Source organism: Schistocerca serialis, chromosome 1 (genome assembly GCF_023864345.2).
Source record: "Schistocerca serialis cubense isolate TAMUIC-IGC-003099 chromosome 1, iqSchSeri2.2, whole genome shotgun sequence".
NCBI classification, from domain to species: domain Eukaryota; kingdom Metazoa; phylum Arthropoda; class Insecta; order Orthoptera; family Acrididae; genus Schistocerca; species Schistocerca serialis.
The window spans coordinates 765927620-765954948 of NC_064638.1; the positions used below are offsets into that span (position 1 = coordinate 765927620).

General features: G+C 39.9%; 1 protein-coding gene across 1 annotated transcript in view; it reads left to right on the forward strand.

The window, feature by feature from the left end:
* The window catches only part of LOC126482357 (uncharacterized), a 238508-nt gene that overhangs the window by 113980 nt on the left and 97199 nt on the right, over positions 1 to 27329 (forward strand). Inside the window, exons 3-4 of the mRNA XM_050106441.1 lie at positions 74 to 287; positions 11590 to 11773. Of these exons, the coding sequence (XP_049962398.1) occupies positions 74 to 287; positions 11590 to 11773 (398 nt within the window). The remainder of the gene's footprint in view (positions 1 to 73; positions 288 to 11589; positions 11774 to 27329) is intronic.

Here is a 27329-nt window from a genome sequence, read left to right on the forward strand (position 1 = left end):
GCAGTTCAGTTAATGTACATTTTTATGACAGCATGCAGCATCAATAATAACCTAATTTTATTTGTTCTAGCAGCATTGTTTTTTCCTATAGAGGGTGAAACTGGAGAGACAAAACAAAAAATTGAGTTCCAGACCGATCTGTCAGTTACAGAACTCCGTGAGATCCTGAAGAGTACTGTTGATAAAGGAATTCTGGAAGATAAAAACACAAGTGAGACCGTAGTGGAGCTCTCTGATACAACAGCGGTGGTGAAAGACAGTGTTAGACTTTTCCGTGAAACAAAGAAGTAAGCATTTTTATACATTTTCTGGTCTGCATTCTCATAAAATATTACCTATTGTGATTCGGAAGTTACTAGGTACTTCACATGAATTGTTGCTTTAGCTGCTTCATTTAATCTATCATTTCCATGATGTATCATAATACCATGGAACAAGTCACTTTAAAGATTATTTAATTAATTTTTATTGAAATATAACTGGTTGCTGGTCATTTACAGTTAGGCTCATGTAACAATAACAATTATGTAGTGTAATAACAAAAGGTGTTGACAGACTACTAAGTTAATTTTGTTGTGAATAATATGAAAAATAGTGAAATAATCATGTCTTTGCCTCTCCCTCATTTGCTTCACCTAGTGCTCCTCAATCCAACAAGCCACCTTCCTCGATGTTGACCTCCACTTCAAGTGTGGCTTCATCGGCACCTCTGTCTACATCAAACCTACCAACCACCAACAATACCTCCACTTTAACGGCTACCACCCATTCCACACAAAATTCCCTTTCATACAGCCTACTCACCGATAGATGTCGCGTTTGTAGTGATGAACAGTCATTCTCAAAATATGCCAGATGTCTCACAGAAGCTGTCACAGACCAAAATTACCCTTCCAACCTTGTCCGGAAATAAATCTTTCTTCAGTCACCTAACACCTCCCACACACCCACTGTCCAGCCACAAAGGAGCATTCCTCTCATGGCTCAGTCTCAAGGGACTGGAGCAACTGAATTGCATTCCCTGCCTGTGTTTTGACTACCTGTTCTTATGCCCTGAAATTACAACTATTCAGCCCACTATTCTCCACACTCCCCCCACAGTGGTATTTTGCTGCCCACCAAATTCTTGTCTGTCACTACTCCATCCCTGCTCCCAACCCCTTGCGTCATGGCTCATATCCCTGCAGCAGATCCAGATAAGAGATCTGTCCCATAAATGCTTCCACTACCATCTACTGAGACCTGTCACAGATATCTCCTACACCTTTAAAGGCAGATCCACCTGTCCACATGGTTATGCCACCTGACAAGCTGTCTACATGAATGGCCACTGCCTGTCCGTGGCTGAAAGAGAACTCGATGACCGAGTTGCTGAACCATCTACTCAACATGATGTACTTCACTTTAATGGCTGCTTCACAGCCCACGCTCTCTGTATTCTTCCTATCAACACCAGATTTTCTGAATTGCACGAGTGAAACTCTCCTACAACATATCCTTTGGCCCTGTAATTTCCCTGGCTTAAACCTTTGGAAGTCTACATCTACATCCATACTCCGCAAGCCACCTGACGGTGTGTGTCTACCCTATCCCCTTCCTGTTCCCACTCCAGTATTACACACAAAGTCCTTTCCCCATCTCTACTTCTCTCCTACACACACACACACACACACACACACACACACACACACACACACACAGCCTCCCGATGTTGCACTTGGCAGTCCTACCCTGTTCCCACCATGTCCCTGCATGCTCCAACAGGTAGCACTAGCATTTTTGTCCACCACTACTACTGTACTACTCATCCTCCCCACTTAAGTGCGCACCTCAGTGCCCAGAGAGAGTGGACGTACGTGCGTGTGTGTGTGTGTGTGTGTGTGTGTGTGTGTGTGTGTGTGTGTGTGTGTGTTTTTTTCTACTTCAGAAGAAACACTTTGTCTGGAAGCTTAAACATTTTAGCACTGTTTCCCATTGTGCATGTCTGAGACTCAACACCTCTTGTGTGTGGTGAGTAGCAGTCTATCCTTTTCAGATTATTATTTATTAATGATAAGTAGAATATGCTCTCAGAATTGATTTTTTCACTTTTCTATAACTTCTTGTTGGTGTATGCCTATATATATTTTTTATTGTACTTACGTACAGGGAGAAACTGTCAAAAATGCTTAAAACATAGTAAATTACATTATTTTGTTGAGAAATACCATTATTTACTTATTTATTTTGCAAAAAAGTGATCTTGAGTGATCTTTGTAAATTTGATTAAGTGAGATTCCATTTTTTTTTAATTCCCTCAAAAAGGAAATTATATTCCAACACTAGACAGTCTCAGTTGTAGCACAGATATCCTCTTCATTCAGTGAAATTTTTTCCCTCCAAGCATTTTTTTAAGGTTAGGACATCCTACCACATGAGACCAAAATTGTGGGAACTGTAGATGCAAAGTCGCACTCTTTAATCATCGCAACAGTCAATATCTGAGCGGATGTATTATATGTGTGCAAGAATATTCTACATTACACCAATTTTGGCTGTCTCTGCTTCCTATCAGTATGCTACCAGCTCACTGACTCGTGTATTAATGAACAGTCACTATATCTTAGTTTTCAAAGTGGTAATAATGATACCATACAGGTAAAAAAGGTGCTAATCATTTTTCCCAATGGGAAAATGATTTTCACTATTTTTCCAGGTTACTATTTTGAGGTCTATATTTGTAGTTTTCTGTGGAATGTATGCTGGATCCACACTACACTTACACTTATAATGTTTCCAAATGTTTTGGTTTCCATATACCATTTTGAAATGTGCACCCTCAAGTATTTTTTTTTTCTAGTCTCTATAGTCTAGAAATATGATATCCATCTTTGACACAGCTTCTTCATATACAAAAATTTATTCATGAAATTAAATATGCGACAGATGTTTACCATCTCAACAGTCTCTCAGTTCTTAGTGTCACATATTATTGTCAAGATACCGTTTATTTATTGACCACTTGTCAGAATAAACTTTGATTGATCGTATGGAACAAATCCTTTAGGACAGGAACAATAGCATTGTATTGGCATCTCCTTATGTACCAATGTCATTGTAAGATTTACCTGTTCTCATGGATATCACATAGTGTTAATGTGCCACAGACCAAAAACTCTTTCCAGTTACCTAGTGAGTGACTGCCATGCATATTTTATCTCATTGGTTTGGATAGACAATAACAGTAAAGTACCCTTTCCTGAATCTTAATGATACCTTAAATCAAGATATTTATCCCAGCTATCAGTCATCTGGTAGACATGTTCAATGCATAAGGCAAGTTACTTTCGCTGATGGGGTATCAAAGATAGTGTGCAATTTGTCAACAGTAAAGTATCGTGCACACATGAATTTGTACCTTTTACCAGGATCCATTGATAACTTTACCACTGCTGTGTTGGAAGTTAGCTGCTGTACAGTTATTCATATGTTGGTAATGGACAGTTTTTTGGCGTTCCCATAGTGCAGCCATCAATGAGACTGAAGTATTGTGCAATGTATCCCTAATTGAAATGTTATCAAATCCTTTCATTCCCCATTTCCACTTAAATGCTCTTAACTTACCAACTGACTTATTCTATCAGTGTGCATACAGACACTTGTCACAATTCTTCATTGCAATCAAGATGTGTTGATTCAACACATTTATGAGCGCAGCTTTAACTCATTGTTATAGGAAGGTATACAAAATAGTAAGCAGATACTTTAAAGCAAAAAATGTATGAGATTCTATTCCTCTTCCCATCTCGCGTTTCTTTCCTCAAATACTCATTTTAGTTTGTCGCATTTCTTCTTGCTTGCATATCCACAAAACTATTTCCTCCTATAACTACTACTTCTGAATTTAATATGTCTGAGCATCATCCTGTTCTGTATTCGTAAGGGCAAAGATCTCTCCTCAGCATTGGTGTGTTTTGTTGGTCAGTTTTCATTTATATAAAAATGTTGTGCCAATTACCAAATAATTACCCCAATGTGCTAAAGTGACATATGAAGACAATGAAACAGCTTGCTTGGGTACCTAAGTAGCACTGTCACTATCACAATTTTTTTAAATTTTCTGTAATTCCACCATTGCTTTGGCATTAAGAACCAGCAAGTATATTTCATTATTTATTATTTCCTTGCACAGTCGCACACCCATCCCTTACTGTTGACTATTTTCGAACGAGTCCATTTTTTAACCATATCCTACATCAAAAAGTACACCATTAGTGAAAAATATAAATACAAATGTTAAAATATATAAAAGTTCTTAAGCCTCTTGCACATATAAAACAGAGAGGTTCATTACAACAGCTGTGACATAGCTGCATCTCTTTTATCGTGTGATTGTAAAATATTTGCAGCATAACACATAAAAGTTTTCTTCTGTTATTACAATATACATTCAAACTGTGTGTTGCTGGCATGTTTGACTTCCATAAACAAGGTCATTTTAGCAAATGTGGTTGAGTGTACTTGACAGGCGTTTTGTTATAATAAAGGGAAGCGAGTAGCATCTGTACACTCTGTACATGACTTTTAACCAGCAGCACCATACTTTAAATGCTCTCTAGAAAAGGAGACAGGTAGGAAGAATAATTTCTTGGACTTGACAATAGCAAGGGCAGAAAAAAATTGAAATATGTTTTATTGTAAACCAACACATTGGATGCAACAATTGGTGAGAACTTCAACCATCTGCCACAGAATAAAAGGTCATATTTTTTTGCTGCAGAGGCTTGACTACAGAAGCTCACCTTTGATGAAGCAGAAATACAATGAGAGTTATGTATTCTGAAACAAGTGCCAACAGCATATAGTTTTAAGAGAGGTGTAATCACAAAGGCTCAAAAAATACAGACACAACAAGGATTCACACATCGATAAAAAGCTTATTATGCTGAAGTATTATGACCATATTACTGAAAGGTTTGTGCTCACTTTCCCTAAATAGTAGAAGTAGTGTTTTGGACAGCAGACCAATGGAGATTTAGGCTTAGAAATATAACTGAAACAAAGAATAGAAACTATGGTGCATCTGGTATGTGCAGATTACAGTTTGGAACTTTCAGTATGTAATATTGGAAATAATATGAAAATACTACACATAGCACCTAAGGGGATCAAATGGGATGCACAAGAGGAATGGGAGATATGTAAATGGAATGTAAAGGAGTTGTGGAATTAACGAATGAGCAATCTGCATTTAAGTACCTGGTGTTTTTTCAAGCAGTATGATTAGTACTGCAGTAAGCTGACAGTTATAGTGCAATGACCTAGCGATCTACAGGCTGCAAGTATTTGTGGCAACACTTGCAGCTGTTGTCAGTACAGTATAAAGTTCTCAGTATTTTAACCAAATATATAATGTTTTTATGAAATTTGGAATGATTTAGGAGGTTTTAAAATAAAATTGTAAATTTTGCTGTTGCAGCAGCGCCGGATGCTGTCACCGGTACAGCAGTGTTTTGGACACAGTTATAATCTTTAATCAGATACGTAGTATTGCAACCACTTTTTATAAAGATCTGAGTAATTTTGAAAGTTTTAGAAAAGTTAGATTTTTAATGTTTTTATGCAAATTTAATTGCGAAATCAGGAGCCACACACACTGAGATGAGTTGCACTGTTTGAAATAAGCGGAGACATGCGGGTGATGACAGCATGCACAAACACATTTTGAACACTGACTGTGCCTTCCAAGTACACTCGACCACATTTGCTAAGTTGAACTTGTGTGTGGAAGTAATTTGTGCCAAGCACAGACATTTCGTATGTATATTGTAAGAGTTGTTCAAAACTTTTTGTATTACACTGGATTATTATACAGTCACATGATGAAGACACAGCTTTGTCAAGACCATTGTTATGAACTTCTGTGATCTCTATACACAGAGTGCATGAAAACTTCCATGTAATTCAATGTTTCATAGTTTTCATTAAGGATGTCCTTTTTGACGTAGTAAATTGTTCGAAAATGAATGGACTCTTTCGAAACTAGTCACTATTAAGGAATATACAGGCTGTCTCACCTAACTCTGCCACCTCAAATATCACTGGAACAACAATAGATACCCAAAAACGGTTTTCACCAGCATGAATGTACATTTAAAATGTAAGCAAATACTGTTTTCAACACAAACTTGTGTATTTTTAAATGGACACCCCCTATAATTTTGTGTGCCGTCAATAGCATGAAAAATCACGAACAGAATGGTGTTGGTTGCATTGCAATACGTCAATTACATCCTGAGGAATTGCGAAGCGAAGTTGACGCTTGAAATAAATGAAGCGCACAGCTAGTGCACGTCCTGAGACTCAAGCATGCATCTCATGCCACCTGTGTCGGGCTCGCACACTCCACAAAAATATACAAGTAACATGTCCAATGTAAAGTTACGTTTTTCAAATTGTAAATGTATGTTTATTCTAGCGAAATGAAAACTAGAGCTACAATTAGAGATAACACACTTGAATTCACTTTGCTAAACATGTTTACTAGTGTCCTGTCATCCTCATAAACTATATTGTTGTTCCTTACATCCAGCATAGAAAATACACCCTCATCTTGAGCAGTGAAACTGTGTCATGTCAACATTTGTTCGAAGTGCCCCTCTGTTCGCATCAATACGCGTTTACAGATGGGTAACAAGAGTGTGTTACACAGATTGTAGAGTTTCTACAGATATTACCGCACACAGTGCAGTAATACGATGTTGCATACCTTCAACTGTCATTGGGTCAAGTCGTGAGACAGTGCTGGCCATCGCACAGTACCTCCCAGCCCCATCCACCTATTTGGAAAAGTCACATCTAGAACGTCTATGGCAACTTTTGCATTGTGTGTGGGACATCCATTATGTTGGAACCACATTGATAGAAGAGTTTCCAATCCTAGATCCTCCACGAGGAATGCTAGTGTGTGTTGAAGAAATAATACATATCGCTGTCCATTCAGTGTTCTATGGGAAAAAAATATGGACCTGCAGTACAGTTAGCAATGATACTGCACCAAACATTGACACTCCCCTGTCGTTGATGACCAACTTGGCGAATCCAGTGGGGATTTTGCTCGGACCAGTAGTGCACGTTCTGCACATTCACATTACCATGATTTGTAAATGAAGCCTCATCCATTACCTTGCAACTGCTGAAGTGCAAAATGACAGAATGCAGTGCGCAATTCAAAGTCATTCCTGTACAGTTCTTCTTGCAGTGAGATATGGAACAGATGAAACCGATGCAGATGCAAGATTCTGAACACTACTGTGACTTATTCCTAGACCTTGTGCTATTTCTCGTACACCCACCTGAGGATTCTGTGCTACAGCAGCCACAGCAGCAATTTCATTTCCATTGCCAGTCACTGGTGTTGTACGTCAACGTTTTGTGGGAGCCCAACTTCCTGTTTCTGTGAATGTCTTGCAGATGTTGCCAGTGGTTCAACGTGATGGACAACGCTGATCTGGGTAGCGTTCAGCATACAGTGTCACAGCTGCATTGCATTTCTGTGACATTCACCATACATTAAAATAATATCTAGTTTTTCTTCATTACTGAAGGATGGCATATAGACTAGATGACAGCAAATGTAACAAGCCACAAGAAAACAGGTTTTAATGTGGCAATGTATGTGAACTATGTTACAGTATGAGAGCAGTTCAGCAGACATTAGGAGACACTTCTACACTGAAGGTAGAGTGTGCCATGGGTTATTGGTATGTTTACGGCAGGATACAGGTGCCATTGCAGGCAACCCCTGCTCTGAGCACAGTACTACATGTGATACATTACGTCAGGAACTGTGACGCTATTGCTATCCTGTACATGTCACATATTTCAGAACTTATGGGTTTAGAAATGGGAAACAAATTGTGTTACCACTAACTGTACCTCTAGTTGTCATTTTGCAACAGTAAACATTATGTGCAGGACATTCCTCATTCTGATACTGCATTATTTGACACATTATAAGAGGTGGACCGGTTCACGTAAGGTACAGCTCAAGAAGGGGCTAAACTATCCCCCTGTAGGTGTGCCACCAATGAAATATGCGCCAATGTGTTGTCATACAATACCACACCATACATTAATGCTCCACTGACATAGTGTGTCAATCACATCACGATTACTGGCAGCGTGAGGTGCCCGCTTGAGTCACAGGATGTGTGCTAGCTGTGCCTTCATTTATTTCAAGTGTCAACTTCGCTTCGCAATTTCTCAGGATGTAATCGACGTATTGCGATGCAACCAATGCCATTATTTTTGTGATTTTTCATGTTATTGATTGAATACAAAATAATAGAGGGTGTCCATTTAAAAATAAAGAAGTTTGTGTTGAAAATAGTATTTGTTTCCGTTTTACAATTTCGCATAGTATTTGGTTTCCTAAGACCCTGCCGTACGTTCATGCTGGTGAAAACCGTTTTTGAATATCTATTGTTGTTCCAGAGATATTTGAGGTGTCAGAGTTGGGCGAGACACCCTGTATATGCAACTGGGACAGGAAACTAAATGAATAATATCTTAATTTTGCTTCACCATTCCTCTCCCATCTTCTCAAACTGCAATGAGTGCAGTGAACAACTTACACATGTTGTTCCTTATTCCAGTTGCTCATGAGAGATAAATTGATTCTAGTGTTACTTTGATTCATGGATCGCTTAACTTGTAAATACACACCAGTTTTCTGTGTTTGTGGTGTAAATGTTTCTGTTTATCATCATTGCAATTGATAACCTGCTTCCATAGTTGAGAGGTCACAAGCTCTTTAGGCCAGTAGGGGAGGAGGAGAGGCAGCCATGGAAATCACCGGACTTTGCGTCACTGTCTTGGGTTGTTACAAACCTCTCTACATGGTGTCATGGATAGAGGGCAAATGCGGGTTTAAGTGATTAGTCTATGGTATGGGGGCATTAGATTAATTTTCATCCTAATGCTTAACAAGACTAGTTAGTTTGCCATGTGTGTACGCATCTGCTTTCTGTTCTTACCATATCTTAGTCACCTACATGAAATAGTTATGTTTAAGACGGCCGAAAAGAAAACTACCCAGATGGTGTCGACTAGAAGGGTTTTCCCCAAGCTATGAACTATAGAAATGAATTGTAACTGTTTGTTTCGTATGATTACAGAGCAAACTCTAGTTTATTGTTTGATCTACTTTAACAGACAATGAGATAATGTGGTATCTGCTTGAAGAGTTGGTGTTGTTAGACTTATTTGACTTGGGTAATGTTTTTCCAGGGTGGATGAATCAACTGTTTATTTTGTGAATAAGTCAACTACAGTTCCCAAGTTATTGTTTTATTCGTTACTCAGATAAGTGTTTGATTTTAACTTTTTATGACTAAATCAAAAATTTGGTGAACTTTAAGCTGAGTATGAGAAACTAATGAGGAGGTACTGAATAGGATTGGGGAGAAGAGAAGTTTTTGGCACAACTTGACTAGAAGAAGGGATCGGTTGGTAGGACATGTTTTGAGGCATCAAGGGATCACAAATTTAGCAATGGAGGGCAGCGTGGAGGGTAAAAATCGTAGAGGGAGACCAAGAGATGAATACATTAAGCAGATTCAGAAGGATGTAGGTTGCAGTAGGTACTGGGAGATGAAGAAGCTTGCACATGATAGAGTAGCGTGGAGAGCTGCATCAAATCAGTCTCAGGACTGAAGACCACAACAACAACAATGAGAAACTGGAGCAGAATATAAGATTTTTTAACAATCAATTTGTGCTCTCAATGTTTTTGTGTTAAATATGTTAACCACATTCATCTCATGACATAACAGTTAGGGCACACTGTTGAGTACTCAGAAAGATGATCAATCAAATTTGTCAATTCGTGCAAACCCAGTTTTACAGATTCGCTCAGATTCTCCAGCCACAACCTATGTGCCTTAAGCCAGAAACCACAGTAACCAGCCATAACACAGTTTCATGTATCAGTGCTTTGGAGCATTCTTAACAACTGAATTACCTAGTATGTGTAAAAGCTTCACTGGGTCCAAACACGCACACCTACAATTATCAAAAAATGGAAACTCCAGGTTGGAATATCAGCAGTATATGGGATAAATAGATCCCTACTCACCATAAAGATAACATGTTGAGTTGCAGACAGGCACAAGAAAAAGATTGTTAAGATTTAGCTTTTGGCCAAAGCCTTGTTCAGAAAAGAAAACACACACACACACACACACACACACACACACACACACACACACACACACACACACATTCACAGAAGCAAGCACACCTCAAGCACACATGACTGCCATCTCCTGCAACTCAGAGCAGAACACAACTGTCACATTGAATTAAAGCATCTATTTTGTAGTGGGTGGTGAAGGGGACGGGTGGGGGAAAGGGGAAAGAAAAGCACTATCGGGCAGAACATGGAGGGAGTAGATGGAAACATGGAAACTCCAAGGTGCAGTGTTGGGAATCTGCAGGGCAGGGAAGGAGGAGAGGGGCAGAGGAGAGGAGCAGGAAAGGGAAAATGCAGAATAGGCAGGTACTGTTGGGTGGAGGGTATGAGGACAGTGGGGTGCCGTAGATTGAGGCTGGAATAATTTCAGGAGTGGAGAATGTGTTGTTATTACAACTCCCATCTGCACAGTTTAGAAAAGCTGATGGTGGAGAGGAGGACCCAAATGGCTTGGGTTGTGAAGCAGCCATTTAAATCAAGCATGTAATGCTCAACTGCGTTTTGTGCCACAACGTGGTCAACAATGCTCATGGCCACAGCGTGGTGGTGGTTGTCATCCATATGGACAAGTGGTTGGTATTTATACCAACACAAAAATCTGTGCAATGGTGGCAGTAGGACTTTTGTTGTGCCTGTCTGCAACTCAGCATGTCATCTTTATGGTGAATAGCATTTGTCCTTTTCATATGTTGTTGACACACCTGCACAAAGCTTCTTTAATTTTATTTCCGTTATATGAGATCTGTATAGAAAGAAATAATATCTTTTGTTAGTAATTTTACAATGTATGCTCTAGGAATTTTAACAATAAACTTTTTAGAGATTCTTTCAATGAGCCTGTCTTGCTGCAAGACAGCAGCAAGACAGGCTCATTGAAAGAATCTCTAAAAAGTTTATTGTTAAAATTCCTAGAGCATACATTGTAAAATTACTAACAAAAGATATTATTTCTTTCTATACAGATCTCAAATATGCTTGTGTGTCATTTGACTTAAATCACTCCTGCAGACATCTCTGTATGTTTACTGGTTTTGGCAAGTTGATTAATTGTCAGTTGATGTCAGAGCAATCAGTTATTAGCAGATCTTCAATCAGATTGCTCAGATTTAGAATTTTCTATCCTTTATTTACAATCCGAACTGTAAGTGACACTTTAGTCTTTAGTTCCCTAAGCTGCATTGTATCGCTGAAGTTAAATTAGATGACTGTGTAGACCTCTCCGTGTTTTACAGGTGAGGAGGCTTTTGGACAAGAGCAGAAAAATATAACCATTTTATTGTAGAAAACATCTCATAATTTTATATGTTTGGAAATAATACTTGTGATAATAAACATGTTTACTGTTTTTGTCATAGAGAAGAAACCAAACAACTGGCATCCAAATTGATGCAGCATATAAGTCACCTGGAACCAATTTCATTACCAGAAATCACATTAACTCCAAAATGTTCACCAAAATTGGAAGAAACTCCCAAGAAACTTTATCAGAAAGACAAAGAGGAAGATGATAGCTGTAGACTTGATGATACCACAATTAAGGTTAGTTAATGTTTTATGAAAACTCTTTCTTTTTTTCAGTCTTAGCCAAATGTTTGCCAAAATAATCCTCTTACTTTTTTAATAAGCACTCACACAGAAACTATTGAGAAGATACAGTAGAGTCTCAATATTTAGAGTTTCCGTAATTCCGAGCCTAGTTAGGGGGATGGGGGAATGTCTACTGTACAGTGTATCAATCCTTGATCTGTTTGCCCACTCGTAGCACACCACCTGTCAAACCAATCACTCACCTTAGTTGTGTTTGTGGCAGTGACACCACGCATAGGCTTCTCCTAGTTGTTAATCGCTTACAAAAGCAATCTTTTTTTGTTGAAGGAGTGTTTCAGTTGTTGTTGTCGGCACAGTACAGTGTTGGATTTCGTTTTCTTTTTTAACTATTTTTGTTTGTGCGCCTTTTAAAAATTAATGCTGCAACAAAAGAAAGGAAATTTGTGCATTTTAATGTTAAGTTAAAAGCACTGAAATGACTTAAAAAGTGTCTTTGAAACAGTGTTCGCAAGGTTATTGTTATTGATTGGTGAAGAAACTGGCTTAACCCTTAATCACAGTCATGCAGCTACAGTCGTGCAGTCCCACGGGTCGCATGCTCAGAAAGCCACCATCGAGCACTACTTTTTGCATTTAGTATACGTTTATTCTTCTGTTATACATAAATGGTAACATACAGGATGTCCCATTTATCTTGACCACCCTAAATAGCTGTTTGTTCAGATGCAAATTACGAAACGTTTCAAGCAAATTCTCTTTAGCCGTGAGGGGGACATCAATCAGCATGATTGCCTTTATTGTAGCTTTGATTTTTACAAAGATGTGAACAGCGGTATTACTTTTTTTAAATGACACCCTGTATTTTTTATTCAGTAATTTATTTCCTATCCTAAAGACCTATTCAAAAATGTATTACAGTGTACCATTCACTGAAACACAATATTATTAATTACATAACACAACATTGACTTTGAGCTCGGGATCACAAACTTGTCCACTTGCGTGGGTTGTCAGAAAGCAGATGAAAACCAAGTAAAAACATAACACAAAAGTGACTGACTGTCCTGTACCATTTCCCAGGTGTAGAACATTCAAAAGATGCTCAAAGTGGTGACCCTGGACACATATATGCTGGTGCACTTGTTGATTGAAAGAATTATTTACTGCTTCCATTGTTGCATGCTGAAGAGAATGACAAGCACGATAACGTTCCTGCATATCCTCTGGAGTTGTCGGAATATCGGGATAGACAGCGTCTTTAATGCATCCCTAAAGAAAAAAGTCCTGAGGATTTAAATCAGGAGACCTAGCAGGCCAAGTAACAGTTCCTCCTAGACCAATCCATCTGGCAGGATACTTTCAGATCAGAACACGATGTGCACACAAGGCATTATGTGATGGACATCCATCATGTTGATACCACATAAGAATTCTGGTTCTTAGTGGCACTTCATCCAGAAGAGCAGGAAGAATTCGTCTGAGGAAGTTGGCATATGCTGTGCCATTTGGACTACCATTGATGATGAAATAAGGGCCAATAATTGTAGTACCAAGCATCCCACACCATATGTTAACTCTCCATTGACGCTGATGTTCCACCTGTCTAAGCCATTGTGGGTTGTCACGGTACCAATAATGCATGTTCCTTGCATTTACCTGTTCTTTGTTTTGAGAAGGAACATTCATTGGTAAATAGAACATTGGAGAAGTAGTTCGGGTTGGCGATGATTTGCTGCTGTGCCCACTGACAGAACTGTACACGATTCTGGAAATCATTCCCATGCAATTCTTGATGTAGGTGTATGTGGTAAGGATGGAACTGGTGACTTGTAACACTGGTTTTAGGAATGCCAATCTCGTGTTCAAACTGTCTTGTGCTCACATGTGGATTCATTGCAACGGACGCGAGAACAGTAACTTCAGCAGCTTCATCTGTGCGAGTGCTACGATGATTGTGTTGTCGTGGATTGAAACTTCCTGTTTCCTGAAGCGTCACAGTAAGATGAGAAAACATCCGTTGGGAAGGTGGGTTCTTGTCAGGATATCGCTCTAGATACAGTTCCACTGCCTGCATAGCATTTCGCCTACCTTCAATGACAACAATAAAAGAAACGTTATGTCTATGCAGTTTGCAGGAAGGACAGCCTTTACTGTATGCCTACTCTACACAACAGTATTTAAAAGGACTAAACTACTGTACTAAATCTACCCATACCTAAGAACACTGTATTGCAATTACTGTTCTGCTAACTTACATTCCTTATAGATGAGTAGCATTTCTACCTTCTCTTCATTGGTATACATTCTACTCATACAAATCTTCTACTGACGATGGTTGATGGAATGACGGGTGTGCATACTACTTACGTTTACATTTGTCCTCTGTCAACATCAGCATGTGGATGTGTTGCATTACCTCGAGTACCTGCACTAAGCACTGAGAGCATCAAAGTCAGTGTTATGTTATGTAATTAATAACATTGTGTTTCAGTGAATGGTATACTGTTATACATTTTTTGAATAGGTCTTTAGAAGAGGGAATGGATTACTGAATAAAAAATACGGGGTGCCACTTAAAAAAGTCATTCTGTTGTTCATATCTTTGTAAAAAATAAAGCTACAATGAAGGAAATCATGCTGATTGATGTCCCCCTCACGGCTAAAGAACATTTGCTTGAAACATTTTGTAATTTGCATCTATACAAACAGTTATTTAGTGTGGTCAAGATAAATGGGACACCCTGTATGTACATGGTTAGCCAGTGAAACGGGAAGATTTAAATAAGTAACAAATTCTTTAAGAAAATTTATTTTTTTTTAATTTAATTGCTATAAATAGAAAGTACGAAGGTAGCCATTTACTGTACAATAAGTGAAAAAATTATTTTTTTGAATATAACATCTGCCAAATGTTCTCCATTGGAATCTATGCACTTCTGCAGCCAGGCCTGGAAGTTTCCCATGACATTTTGCAGCATATTGACTGGTATTCCATCAATTTCGTCCTGAGTTCGTTGTTTTAGGGCTGGGATAGTTCTGGGTGAATCGCTCTGAAAAAAGTTTGTTTTAAGTAACCCCATAGAAAAAAGTCGCAGGTTGTCAAACCTGGAGAGCGAGGGGGCCAAGGGATATCCCCGTTTCAGGAAATGACACCACCTGGAAACAAAGCATTCACAGCATTCATGGCAGCTCTTGCAGTGTGACTTGTTGCCCCATCTTGTTGGAACATTGTGCATTCATTCCCTGGAAAACGGGCGAATTCTGGCATAAGAAAGTTCTGGATCATTGCAACATAATGCACAGAGTTAACAGTCGCAGCACTTCCATTGATATCCTCGAAGAAAAATGGGCCTATGATTCCTCTTGCCGACATTGCGCACCAAACCGTCACTTTTTGAGCATGAAGAGGCATTTCGTGAAGTGCGCCAGGGTTTTCCTCCGACCAGTATCTGAAGCTCTGTTTATTAACAAAACCAGAGAGGTGGAAATGCGTCTCATCACTCATCCACAAGTGGTTTACTTGGTCGTCATTTTGTTCAAGTCTTCTGGCCATTTCCTCACAAAATTGTAATTGTTTCTGATAGTCACTTGGTTTGAGAGATTGTAAAATCTGTATTTTGTATGGGTGAAAATGTAAATCTTGACAAAGAATCCTTCTCACCGAAGTGTCACTTGTTCCAAGACGTAGAGCACGTTGTTTGGCAGATCGGCTTGGGCTTCTGAGCATTGCCTGTTGAACAGCAGCGATTTTTTGAGGGATTAGAACAGTTTTTGCACTCCCACCTTGTTTTTGATACGTGGATCCAGTTTGTTCAAGGTTGTTTATCCATGAATGAATTGCGTTATCCGAGGGAACAGGCCTGTTGCGCGGTATGTTGAAATGGCGACGAAAAGCACGTTGCATTTTCACCAAACTCTCACCATTCGTATAATACGCTTTAACCGCATAGCCACGGTGTTCACCCATCCAATGATCCATCGCAACTAAATGGCGGGACATGCAGGTAGAATGGAGCCGGCCACCATTACCCCCACCACTCACATTGCAGCTGTCAAGGCCATCTCCAGTCTGCCCGTTTCGCTGGCTAACCCTGTACAAAATATTGTTTTGGTATTGTGGAAGAGACCTGTTCATATTGCACTCAAAATTCTTATCGAAATTTACAAGGATGGACGCATATCGAAATATTAAAGTGTAGTTCCTCTTGAAACTTGGTTGTTGCAGATTAATGTTTAACAGGTACCATCATTGTTAAAGTTAATGAGTATTATTGGCAATGAATTACACAGAAAAAATCTGCGCATTCTGCATCATCTTTCATGCACTGTGGACACACCTTATGTGAGCATTCAAAACAAATTAGGACCTCACACTTGCTACACAAATAACTTGGCTTCCTCTTCTTTTTTGCTGGACAAATAAAACATGTCTTCCTTCCATCCCTAGGTAGCCTCCTTTTCCAGGTCTTCACGGAGATGTGCCTCAGCTGCTAGAACTTCATAGATGATAAATCTCAATTCTCCTGGAAAGTATTTGTTTATTATTCTTTTGTGCAATGAAAGTTGGATCAGTTCTTTTGCCATAGCTTTCATGAAGTTCATACTGGTAATTGCAGGTCTTTCCTTGAATGACTTATGAACAGTTTATGCACTGATAATACATCAAGAATATGGAAAAACACAGCCTGGGCCAGCGTTGTGTATGGTGGCTTGAACAAAATTGAGCGCTCTTTCCATCTACAGTATCAAAACCACCCTTTGTGTTGTTATAGTGGGCTATAATTACAGATTTTTCACATCCCACACCGTCTTCTATGGAATCATGCATTGTGGATATAAGAATTACTGCTCATCCTTTCTTAGGCACATGGGAATTCAATGTGATGTTTTGGTAAATGCATACAGGGTTGTTCCAACTTTACCTTCATGGGAAGGCAAAAAGGTGCCGGAATTTCTTTTCAGTTCTTTCACACTGTTTCCATTATGGTCAAACCATATTTGTGCAGCACGTCTGCAAGTTTGATTGACACATACCAGTTATAAGTGATAATGTTTCGGTTACTATGTGCTATTATTGGCTTGCACAATCTGAGGACAGGCTGGTTGGTGACTGCATTTTTCCTCTCGCCTGGGGAAAGTCCTGCTCTATCAGTACTGAGCCTTAGTAGGGGAACAAGGGGGAAACAAATGGTAGCACCAAAATTTTTCTTTTATCAGGGTGGCTTTATTGGAGTTACACTAATTCTCAATCTTTCAAATCAGCTTTAGTTCTTTAAGGCAAGCAGCTGCAATTAGTCAAAACAACAAACACTTTTAATACAGTAGCAAAGGGCAAGCTGGAAGACAATGAAATTTAAGTAACAAGTCTCCAAAAATATGGCTTCACAGGTAAGATTAAATTTATGATTTTTAAATTTTTTTTTTCTTTTTTTTTTTTTTTTCCTGATATCGCAGCAGTAGGCAAGATAAAATTAGCTCAGTTAACAAAATACAATTACACCAAAACTCAAATAAAAGTTAAAATTTAACACACATGGCGACAACCGCCAGCTTACAATAGTTCAAAATATTATTCAGTCTCATAGGTGCACAGATGTCATTACCAAGGGGAGTGTGCGAACCAACCTGAAGCAACTATAACATGGCATAGACCAAATTACAGATTCGGGAGTCTATGCAGAGGAGTCGGCAAGAAACGGTAAACAAGTCAGGAAACGATCGCCATCGCCCACATACACACTCGCGCACGGGCACAGAGGAGCCAACCTTAAGCAAAAAAAAAAAAAAATTGTCACGGGGCACACTGAACCACTGGATGGGAACTACCAAAATTCACTCACCTTAAACTTTACGTACGACCCCCGGGCGAGGAAATGGGAAATTGTACGGGCACAGGCTAGCAAAAACCCCAGACACACACACAGAATCCCATAAATTCCAAAACATAATTTAATCTATTATCTTCCAAAACCCAGGATCTTGGCACAAGCAAAATTACAGGCCACAAGATCCAAAGGCATTTTGCAGGAGAGTAAGGAGGGAAAAGGTTAAATAAAGTTCTGCAACAGCACAATAGGACGCCAAGGAAAACACACAAAGTAAGGTACATCACCCCACAGAAAGCTGAGAAACATGAACACTGGTGTTTGCCCACATTTCTGACACAATCATAACAATGAAGATAATCTTCTTCATCTGGCCATAGCACTCTGAAACACACAAACAGAACCAAACTTCCGAGAACGGAAAAGTACTCCTCTGTAAACTATATCCGGGAGCAGCACAGCCACAAGCTCCTGGCAAGGTGCAGTCCAGGGAAATTGCCGCGAGAAAGATGATGCAGCACGAGTATCATCACCCAGGCCTCAGCAAGCGCAGTCAGACAGGGCAGGAAAGCTGGTAATCAGGCAATGACTCCAACCACAGACCTGGTGGAGCAGCAAGTAACACCAGCCCTGGCCAGCGACAGTGCGGAGGGACCCAACGCAAAAGGCATTGCTCGCGCCCCAAACTTCACTGCCCGCGCACATGCCACCGGGCAGAGACTGCGCCACCCACTGCCAGGAGGCGCCCCACAACGGAGAAAGAAACACCACTCGGAGGCCCAACAATCAAGAATCAATCAGGAATACCGCCGCCACGGCACAAGTACCTTTTGCACAATAGAGACAGGTGTTGAAGACCTAATTACTCCTGGAATCAGCACAGCATTGAAGCTTCAGGTGGTACTTCATTGGTTTAGATGGAATATACATTTTGAACCTACAATGTCCTCTAAAGTCGATCATCATTTTGTGAACTGCAGCATTAGCCCCAAGAATTTTCATTGAATTTATGTAGAATGTTTGTTAAAACAACTGCTGGATCAGAAATATTACGTAACTCCCTGCCATGAAGGTTGTCATACCTCAGGCAATTCAGAATTACAGCAAATCTTGCTGATGACATAGTAATATGGAAAATATCATTGCCAGCCTCCCCCCCCCCCCCCCCCCTCCACCCACCCCTTTTTTTCCCATGTGAGTATTCCGTTCAGCGTATCATCACTGAAAATATAGCTCCAAGCTGAGAGACCTGTGATTGTCTTCTAAGATTGTGTCGAAATCTTCAGTTTATTATGAGCTGGAATTCTGACATTCCTGTTTAGTTCTACTCTTGACCACTTGAACCTATTTCTGCCATAGCCGTATTTCCTAGCACGTTTGTCATCTTCTTTGCTTTCTGCTTCTCTTTTAGCCCTTTCCTCACCTCTTTCACTCTCGCCAGGCACACATGATTCCGATTCATGTTCACCATGTATAAAATCGCCCTCCTCCACATCAGAGAAATCAAGTTGGATACGTCACTCCCACTTCATCGATAATTCTTGATTATTTAATCTGCCACTGATTTACACTAACACAGTTGTGCAGTCCCCTGGATGACATTTCAACAAAATTGAAGCAAACAGAGCACTTTCAACAATGACTACCATGTCAACAAGCAGCAGGCTGAGTATCGGAAGCTACTGGCCAGCCCAGCTCACAAAGGCCAATAGCATTCTTAGAAACAGGGGTGTGAAACGCAGTGCGGTCCCAGGAACTGCGCAACTGTATTTAATGGTTAAATTGGAGCAGTTTTCTTCAAACAACTGCTCTGCAGAATCCCTTAACTGAAAAACTGCAAAGAAGTTTGAATCTGAAAAAAGGCGAGGCATTGTACATGTGGTGTACGGCACAAAGACGGAAGGGACGGCAATTTTTGAACCATCATTGCAGGAGAAATCCCTTTTTATATAAAAGAAACCAACTACAGGAGGGAGATGACAGTTTTGCCGCCATTGTTAGCTTGTTTGAAAAGTGGAAGAGGGGTATGGAGTGCCTCAACTACACATATGCTGAGAAAAACCTCTCTGATGACTCTGAGGCCATTTTGAAATATACTGTAAAGTTTAAAAACACCATAGCTGAAGAAAATTCATCCAGTGAACATATTTCCAACTGTGATGAAACTGGTTGAATTTCAGAACTTTTACTGGCAAACACACTTCCTTCTCCTGAAGAAAAAAGTGCTCCTGGGCCAAAAAAAGTAAAGAGTGGCTCACGGCTATGGTAGCTTCATATGCAGCTGGAAACTGCAAACTCAAACTCCTTGTGATTGAGAAGTCTGTCAAGCTGAGAGCATTCAAGAATGTAACCATGTTGGCACCTTTTGGTATCTACATGTATCGAAATAATAGCTGGATGAATCTGGAAATATTCGAGAATTGGTTTTTGATCTCATTTCTACCAAAGTGCAAATAGTTTATACAAGAAAATGAATTGCCATGCGAAGCTATTTTGACAATGGTTAATGCCTCCTGACCTCCATGTGTAGAAGAACTGCAGTGTGACGGCATCCTCACCATGTTTCTCCCATCAGTTGTTACCAGTTCGATGTAGCCAATGGTTCAGGGTGTTTGTGGCATGTCTAGAATTTGGGGAAAAGTAAAAATCTCCAATTTGTCTAGATATCATTGGTGATTAGTACAATCAATCCTTGCATTCGGATGACAATGGAAGCATTGTAGGAGCTTGAAAGAAAGTGTCAGTGAAGGATGTTGTGTACTGGATCAATGAGTCTTGGAGCGAGCTAAAGTCAGATGCAATTTCTAAGTCATGTAGAACACAGAAACTGAAGATTCTGTTGATGAGGACAATCACACATGGTGTGTTCAAAACTCTTACAGGTATGCAACCGAGTGACATTGTCAACAACCACCAATATTTCAGCAGAAGCGCACCCTGCTATTCTCAAGGCAGAACTGTGAAAGTGGCAGGGTGTGCTTCTGTCGAAATATCCGTGGTTGCCGACATCACCCACCTTCATTCCTTTAATAATTTGTACATTTGTATGAGCCTGGAGAAACTCAGGTATTGCACATAATTTGATTTAATTAGAAGGTTGCCAGGCCGTGAAGAGGCAGAAAATGTGGAAATAACTGAGTGGTTACATTCAGACAAACAGTTGGAAGTTACAGACTCTTCTGTAACTGACTTTGTCGACACCCCAACTTAGTGTGTGTGTGTATGTGTGTGTGTGTGTGTGTGTGTGTGTGTTTGTGTGTGTGTGTGTGTGTGTGTGTGTGTGTGTAATCAGGCTCAGACTTACCGATGACGAGTCAGACCGATGGCTGTGCTGTACTAAAGGTCACCATGGGCCACGTGGAACACAGTCTGAGGCAATACCAACCACCACCCTGCACTTCAGATGGCAATTGACACTGCTGTGCAAAAATATTGCAGCTTCACACAACGAAAGACACTCCATCATTATTTCATGAAGTAAATTGTTACCAGACAAATTAAATACTTTATTCTGCCAGTGTAAGTCCCAACGTAAACACTTTATTAAAAAGTTCATATTTTGACACCTTTAGTCTTTTCAACATTATTTTATTTCTTTTTCTCACATAACTGTTCATATTTAATAAGGAAAAACGCCTAACACTCTTGCAGTTTGAGAAGTTATTTTATTTTATTTTCACAGCCAGTTTTGGCAATTCTGAAAAAACTGGCAGTTAACTTTCATACCACACACAACCTCCATCCTGCAAACCCTGGTTTCAGTATCGAAGGAAAAAAATGTGTTGAAGGTCAGTCATACAAAATTCCTAGGTGTACATTTTCAGGCAGATCTGAAGTGGGAGGTACGTCTAAAAAATTTAAATAAGAGACGGAATTCACTAGCATATGCTGTTAGGATCCTCACTCAAAATACAAGTTGCTCAGTGCTGACAATGCATCATTGCAGTATACAATTGCTACTTATGTACAGAATAATTTTTTGGGGGAATTCCACAAATACTACAGAAACATTTAAAATACAGAAAAAGATTATCAGGGTGATAAAAAGAGCTAAATGTAAGGATCGTGTAGACCCCTCTGGAAATATTGCCACTGCCTTGCTTGTATATATATGAAATGCTAATTTTCACAAAAGAGAGCATCTTAAAAAATGAAAATCTCTTCAAACACAACTATGATATATACACTCACATATGAAACTAGACAGAAGATGCGAGACATCGTGCGACATCAGCAGAATGTGGTGTAGGCCAGTTCATGGGTCCATCACATCCAGACCAGTGGCCTGGAAATGTTTGATTCAAAGTTTTCCAAACATCCAACAATCAGTAAAGTGGATCATCATCTTGTGAAGCCACAGTTTTGGTTGCATGTCTTCAGCCCGGGGGAAAGTAAAACTCTCAAACATGTCTAGATGTTTTGTTGCTGTGAAAGTCACCTCAGTAAAGAACAATGGTCCAGTTATGTGGTCCTACATGAGGCCACACTAAAAGTCCACTTTCGAGCTATCTCTCACCTTTTTCCTGAAACTATGTGGATTATGTGATCCACAAATGCGAAGATTATGTTTACCACAGCTCTAGATACATGGAATGTGGCCTTACCAGAAAACATCACAATTCAAAAGAAAACTACACTACTGGCCATTAAAATTGCTACACCAAGAAGAAATGCAGATGATAAACGTGTATTCATTGGACAAATATATTATGCTAGAACTGATATGTGATTACATTTTCACGCAATGTGGGTGCATAGATCCTCAGAAATCAGTACCGAGAACAACTACCTCTGGCCGTAATAATGGCCTTGATATGCCTGGGCATTGAGCCTAACAGAGCTTGGATGCAGTGTACAGGTACAGTTGCCCGTGCAGCTTCAACACGATACCACAGTTCATCAAGAGTAGTGACTGGCGTATTGTGACGAGCCAGTTGTTCGGCCACCATTGACCAGACGTTTTCAATTAGTGAAAGATCTGAAGAATGTGCTGGCCAGGGCAGCAGTCGAACATTTTCTGTATCCCGAAAGGCCCTACAGGACCTGCAACGTGCGGTTGTGCATTATCCTGCTGAAATGCAGGGTTTCGCGGGGATCAAATGAAGGGTAGAGCCACGGGTTGTAAGACACTTGAAATGTAACATCCACTGTTCAAAGTGTCGTCAATGCGAACAAGAGGTGACCGATACATGTAACCAGTGGCACCCCATACCATCACGCCGGGCGATACAACAGTATGGCGATGACTAATACACGCTTCCAATGTGCGTTCACCACGATGTAACCAAACACGGATGCGACCATCATGATGCTGTAAACAGAACCTGGATTCATCCGAAAAAATGACATTCTGCCATTCGTGCACCCAGGTTCGTCGTTGAGTACACCATTGCAGGCACTCCTGTCTGTGATGCAGCATCAAGGTCTAACAACCCTACCACAACAAAGGTCAAAATTTAATAATGATTGTGGTGTTGCTCACGCTGCTAAATACTGCATTTTCGGGCAACAACTAAGTTATTATGTGGCAGGTGTCATTAGAGCACAGTTAATAAAGTCATTTCATATAATAATGAATAAACTAGGCACTCATCTTTTCATGTTTCCCACGCTGGTCTCATTGTGAAATCTTGGCTCAATCGTTGAAAATCTAGGTGGTGATGAATCCAAGCTCGGATGCAAAGAGGCCTAGGTTTTATTCTGCTATACTCAAAAGTTTTGTAGATGCGCTTCACAAACCATTCTTGAAGATTAAACCTTTCAAAGTTAGCACAATGGTGAAGTAAAAAAATAACCGGCACTCCGTATTTAAGTTACACTTCCTTTTTATTGCTTTTGTTGCAATATCACGTAACACACAAAACATCACTTCACAATACAAAACATACTTGAAAACATCTTCCTCACTGTTAAAGTTCACATTTTATAAACTGGCTGCAATATGCGTCTTTCCAGCATGACATCCAATACTTAACTTTCTCAAGGTCCGACACTCTAACTAACTAATAATCGCTTACGCGCCCAAAAATCAGAGTTACAAGTACGTCAAAGATCATAGTGACAAAAGAAAGAATACACATAAGAATAATATCATTGCAACATAAACATATCGATGTATCAAAGTACCTCTACATTAATGAAATCAAATCTGAATGTTGTCTCAGAAACATGTTAACTACTTCACAGAAACACAGTAGAATATTGCTGGTATCAAGAGGTTCAGGTGAGCTGCCGTAATGGTTACGTAATTCAAGTACCATTACAAAGGGTAACCACAGCCATGGTCTCTGAGCTGATAGTCCATGCTGCTGCAAACATCGTCGAACTGATCGTGCAGATGGCTGTTGTCTTGCAAACGTCCCCATCTGTTGACTCAGGGATCGAGACGTGGCTGCACGATCTGTTACAGCCATGCAGTAAGATGCCTGTCATCTCGATTGCTAGTGATACGAGGCCGTTGGGATCCAGTATGGCGTTTCATATTCTGCTAACAGTCATTGGATCTCGACCAACACGAGCAGCAATGTTGTGGTATGATAAACTGGAATCGCGATAGGCTACAATCCGACCATTATCAAAGTCGGAAACTTGATGGTACACATTTCTCCTCCTTGCAAGAGGCATCAAAACGTTTCACCAGACAATGCCGGTCAACTGCTGTTTGTGTATGAGAAATTGGTTGGAAACTTTCCCCATGTCAGCACATTTTAGATGTCGCCACCGGCGCCAACCTTGTGTGAATGCTGTGAAAAGCTAATCATTTGCATATCACAGCATCTTCTTCCTGTCAGTTAAATTTCGCGTCTGTAGCATGTCATCTTCGTGGTGTAGCAATTTTAGTGGCCAGTAGTGTAGATTTCGGCTGATTCAGTTAAGCATGTCACGTGCGAATCATATCGCTGTTGCTTATCATTGGGTCTCATGGTCTGCAGAATCAGCACCATGTAGCTGTACAGACACAACAGCTTTCTGAGGACGTTATCAATAGTTGCATGTGGCACCTGAAGTTGTCTTGAAGCCTTAAGAGTTTTGTGTGGACTGTTTTTGGAATGCTTGGCAGATATTCTCAACATGCTGACCCCCATGGGTGCTGCTTCAAAATGCTGCCATTGTTCAAAACCTACCCATGCCATGCTATTAACCTCTTAGCATCTAGTGCTAAATTTTGTAAACAGAATGAAACTGGCTTTGCATCATAACAGTGCTTTTATTTTTTGCACACCAAAGCAGAGTTTGTGCTTTCTTCTGAACTGATGCCAGTTTTGCTTGGACAGACAACAGTGATACAATGAAAGCACATCAAATTTGACAAAAATTAAGCAGCAACTCTGTGACCCTCAGCACTCAATTCACAAACCAGACCTGAAACAAAGAAAGATTTACTGTTTTTAAACTACCTCAGAAATAGGGCGTGTGGTTTACGCGCCCGGTATTGATGTTTTGACTGCTTTATGAGCAGGTGAAGTGACCTGGTGAAACGGTAGACCATGCACTCACACCTTGATTGTTTCTCATTGGTATGAAGGCAGACCAGTCTTCTGAAGAAATGTACATATATATGAAATAACTTGTACTGACTGAACACAGCATCAGTTGTATATCTCCAGACTTGGGTAAATACCAGCCCAGACTTCAGAGTCTGTGAGTCAGTGAAGATCACTGTGAAAGAAGTAGCAGACAAGACAATGGTTAATGTATCTTTCCTAACTGTTCTTCTGTCTGGTGTCTGTATCATATTGAATTCACTGAAAAGTTGAGGGTATTTTCATTCAGTCGCTGCAGTTGCAAGAAAAAGTGTGGGTGGTGTGGTCTTCTTCTTCTTCTTCTTCTTCTTTTTTTTTTTACCAGATGCATTTCACTTTATTGAGGTCAAGCATCATCAGTGGTCTGTAATTAAATATATTTACAATTTGATTTGTTTTCAAGGTAGAAAAAAATCTTTAACAATATGTTGCTTTTTACTTATGGTGATCTCCACTTCGTTTCTCGCGTACATTGGGAAATGCCATCTGCTAACACATCTTTGTTTTTCTTAGACACTGATACTTGTAGTCTGGTTGTTAGTTGCTCTGCTGAACTATGCATTTCTTATATTTTACACAGCACACACTTTCGTACACCACTGTTCTCTGTTTATTTTTACACTTTTAAGTGTGTATTGTGATTTGTGGTGTTGCCAACGTAACATTGCCAGTAGTTTGTCTTTGATCTGTATTTTTTTGTATTTTAGTTAATTTTATATATGTAATTCTATTTAATTTTGTTGCTGTGTAAGAATAGTGAAGGAATAGTGATGGACTGATTTATTTAGGTGGCAGAGGGAGAAGCCATGATGTGTGGACATAAATTAATAGTCGTGTGATAGTGTGTGATAGAGTGTGAGTTGGAAGAGAAAGTGAGGAGCAAGGAGTGAAGTGGGGGGGGGGGGGGGGGGAGTAGTTGCGTGGGAGAGGGTGAAGGAGGAAGAAATGGCTCTCTCTCTTTTCATGTAATTTCTTCAAGCATTTTATGTAGTGTTCGGTTTTCCAATATTTATTTGATCATTTAGCAATTGTTTATTTTGTTACACTCTGTGTGAGGAAATTTTCTTGGGAAAGGGAGGAGGTGTTTGTCTTTACTGATTCTTATGATGTTCATATCTTTTCAATATTGCTTGGTCTGTGGTATTCCACATACACAAAATATTAACACAAAATAAACAGTTGCTCAATGAGCAAATAAATATATTGGAAACCACACACTATTTAAAGTAATTGAAGAAATTGCGTGAAAAAGAAAGGAGACTTTTCCTTCCTTCACTCTTTCCCATCCAACCCCCCCCCCCCCCCCCCCCCCCCCCCCCCCCCCTCCTCCCCTCACCTCCGAGTTTAATTTCACTTCTTGCTCCTCATCTTCTCTTCCAACTCACACTACTATTCACTTATGTCCACAAATAATGGCTTCTCCCCCCCCCCCCCCCCCCAAAGAAAGACCACTCCATTACTATTACTTCACTACTCTTACACTGTATATAAATACAAAGCATCATAATTAAATAGAATTACACACATACAATTAATTAAAACTAAAAAAAAAAGTATACGCCAAAGGGCAAATTAGTGGCAATGTTATGTTGGTAACACTACAAAACACAAACCGCTGTACACACTTAGACACATATTAAAATAAACAGAGAACAGTGATGTGCAAAAAAGTGTCCTGTGTAAAAACATAAGAAATGCATAGTTCTGCAGAGCAACTAAAAATTGGACTACAAGTATCAGTGCTTAATGAAGAAAAACACCAAAGATGCGCTAAGCAGACAGCATTTCCTGATGTAGGCCAGAGACCAAGGCAGAAATTACCGTAAGTAAAAAACCAAAAATATTGTGAACAAACTGTTTTTCGATTTTTAAAACAAATCAAATTGTAAATATCTTTAATTAAAGACCACTGTTGATGCTTTACCTCAATAAAGCGGAATGCGCCTGGTGGTGGTGGTGGTGGTGGTTGGTGGTGGTGGTGGTGGTGGTGGTGGTGGTGGTGGTGGTGGTGGGGGGGGGGGGGGGGGACATTTTTGTTGGTAGTTGCAACAACAGAACAAAAATACCCTCAGGAAATGTAAAGCAACTACAGTCAATATGGCCCACACAAATGAAGTAGTTATAGAACAGCTATAGGATTTTGTGCCATTTTTGCCAATTGGTTTGTTTTCAAGTGATGGTTTTAATAGGGCACACTGC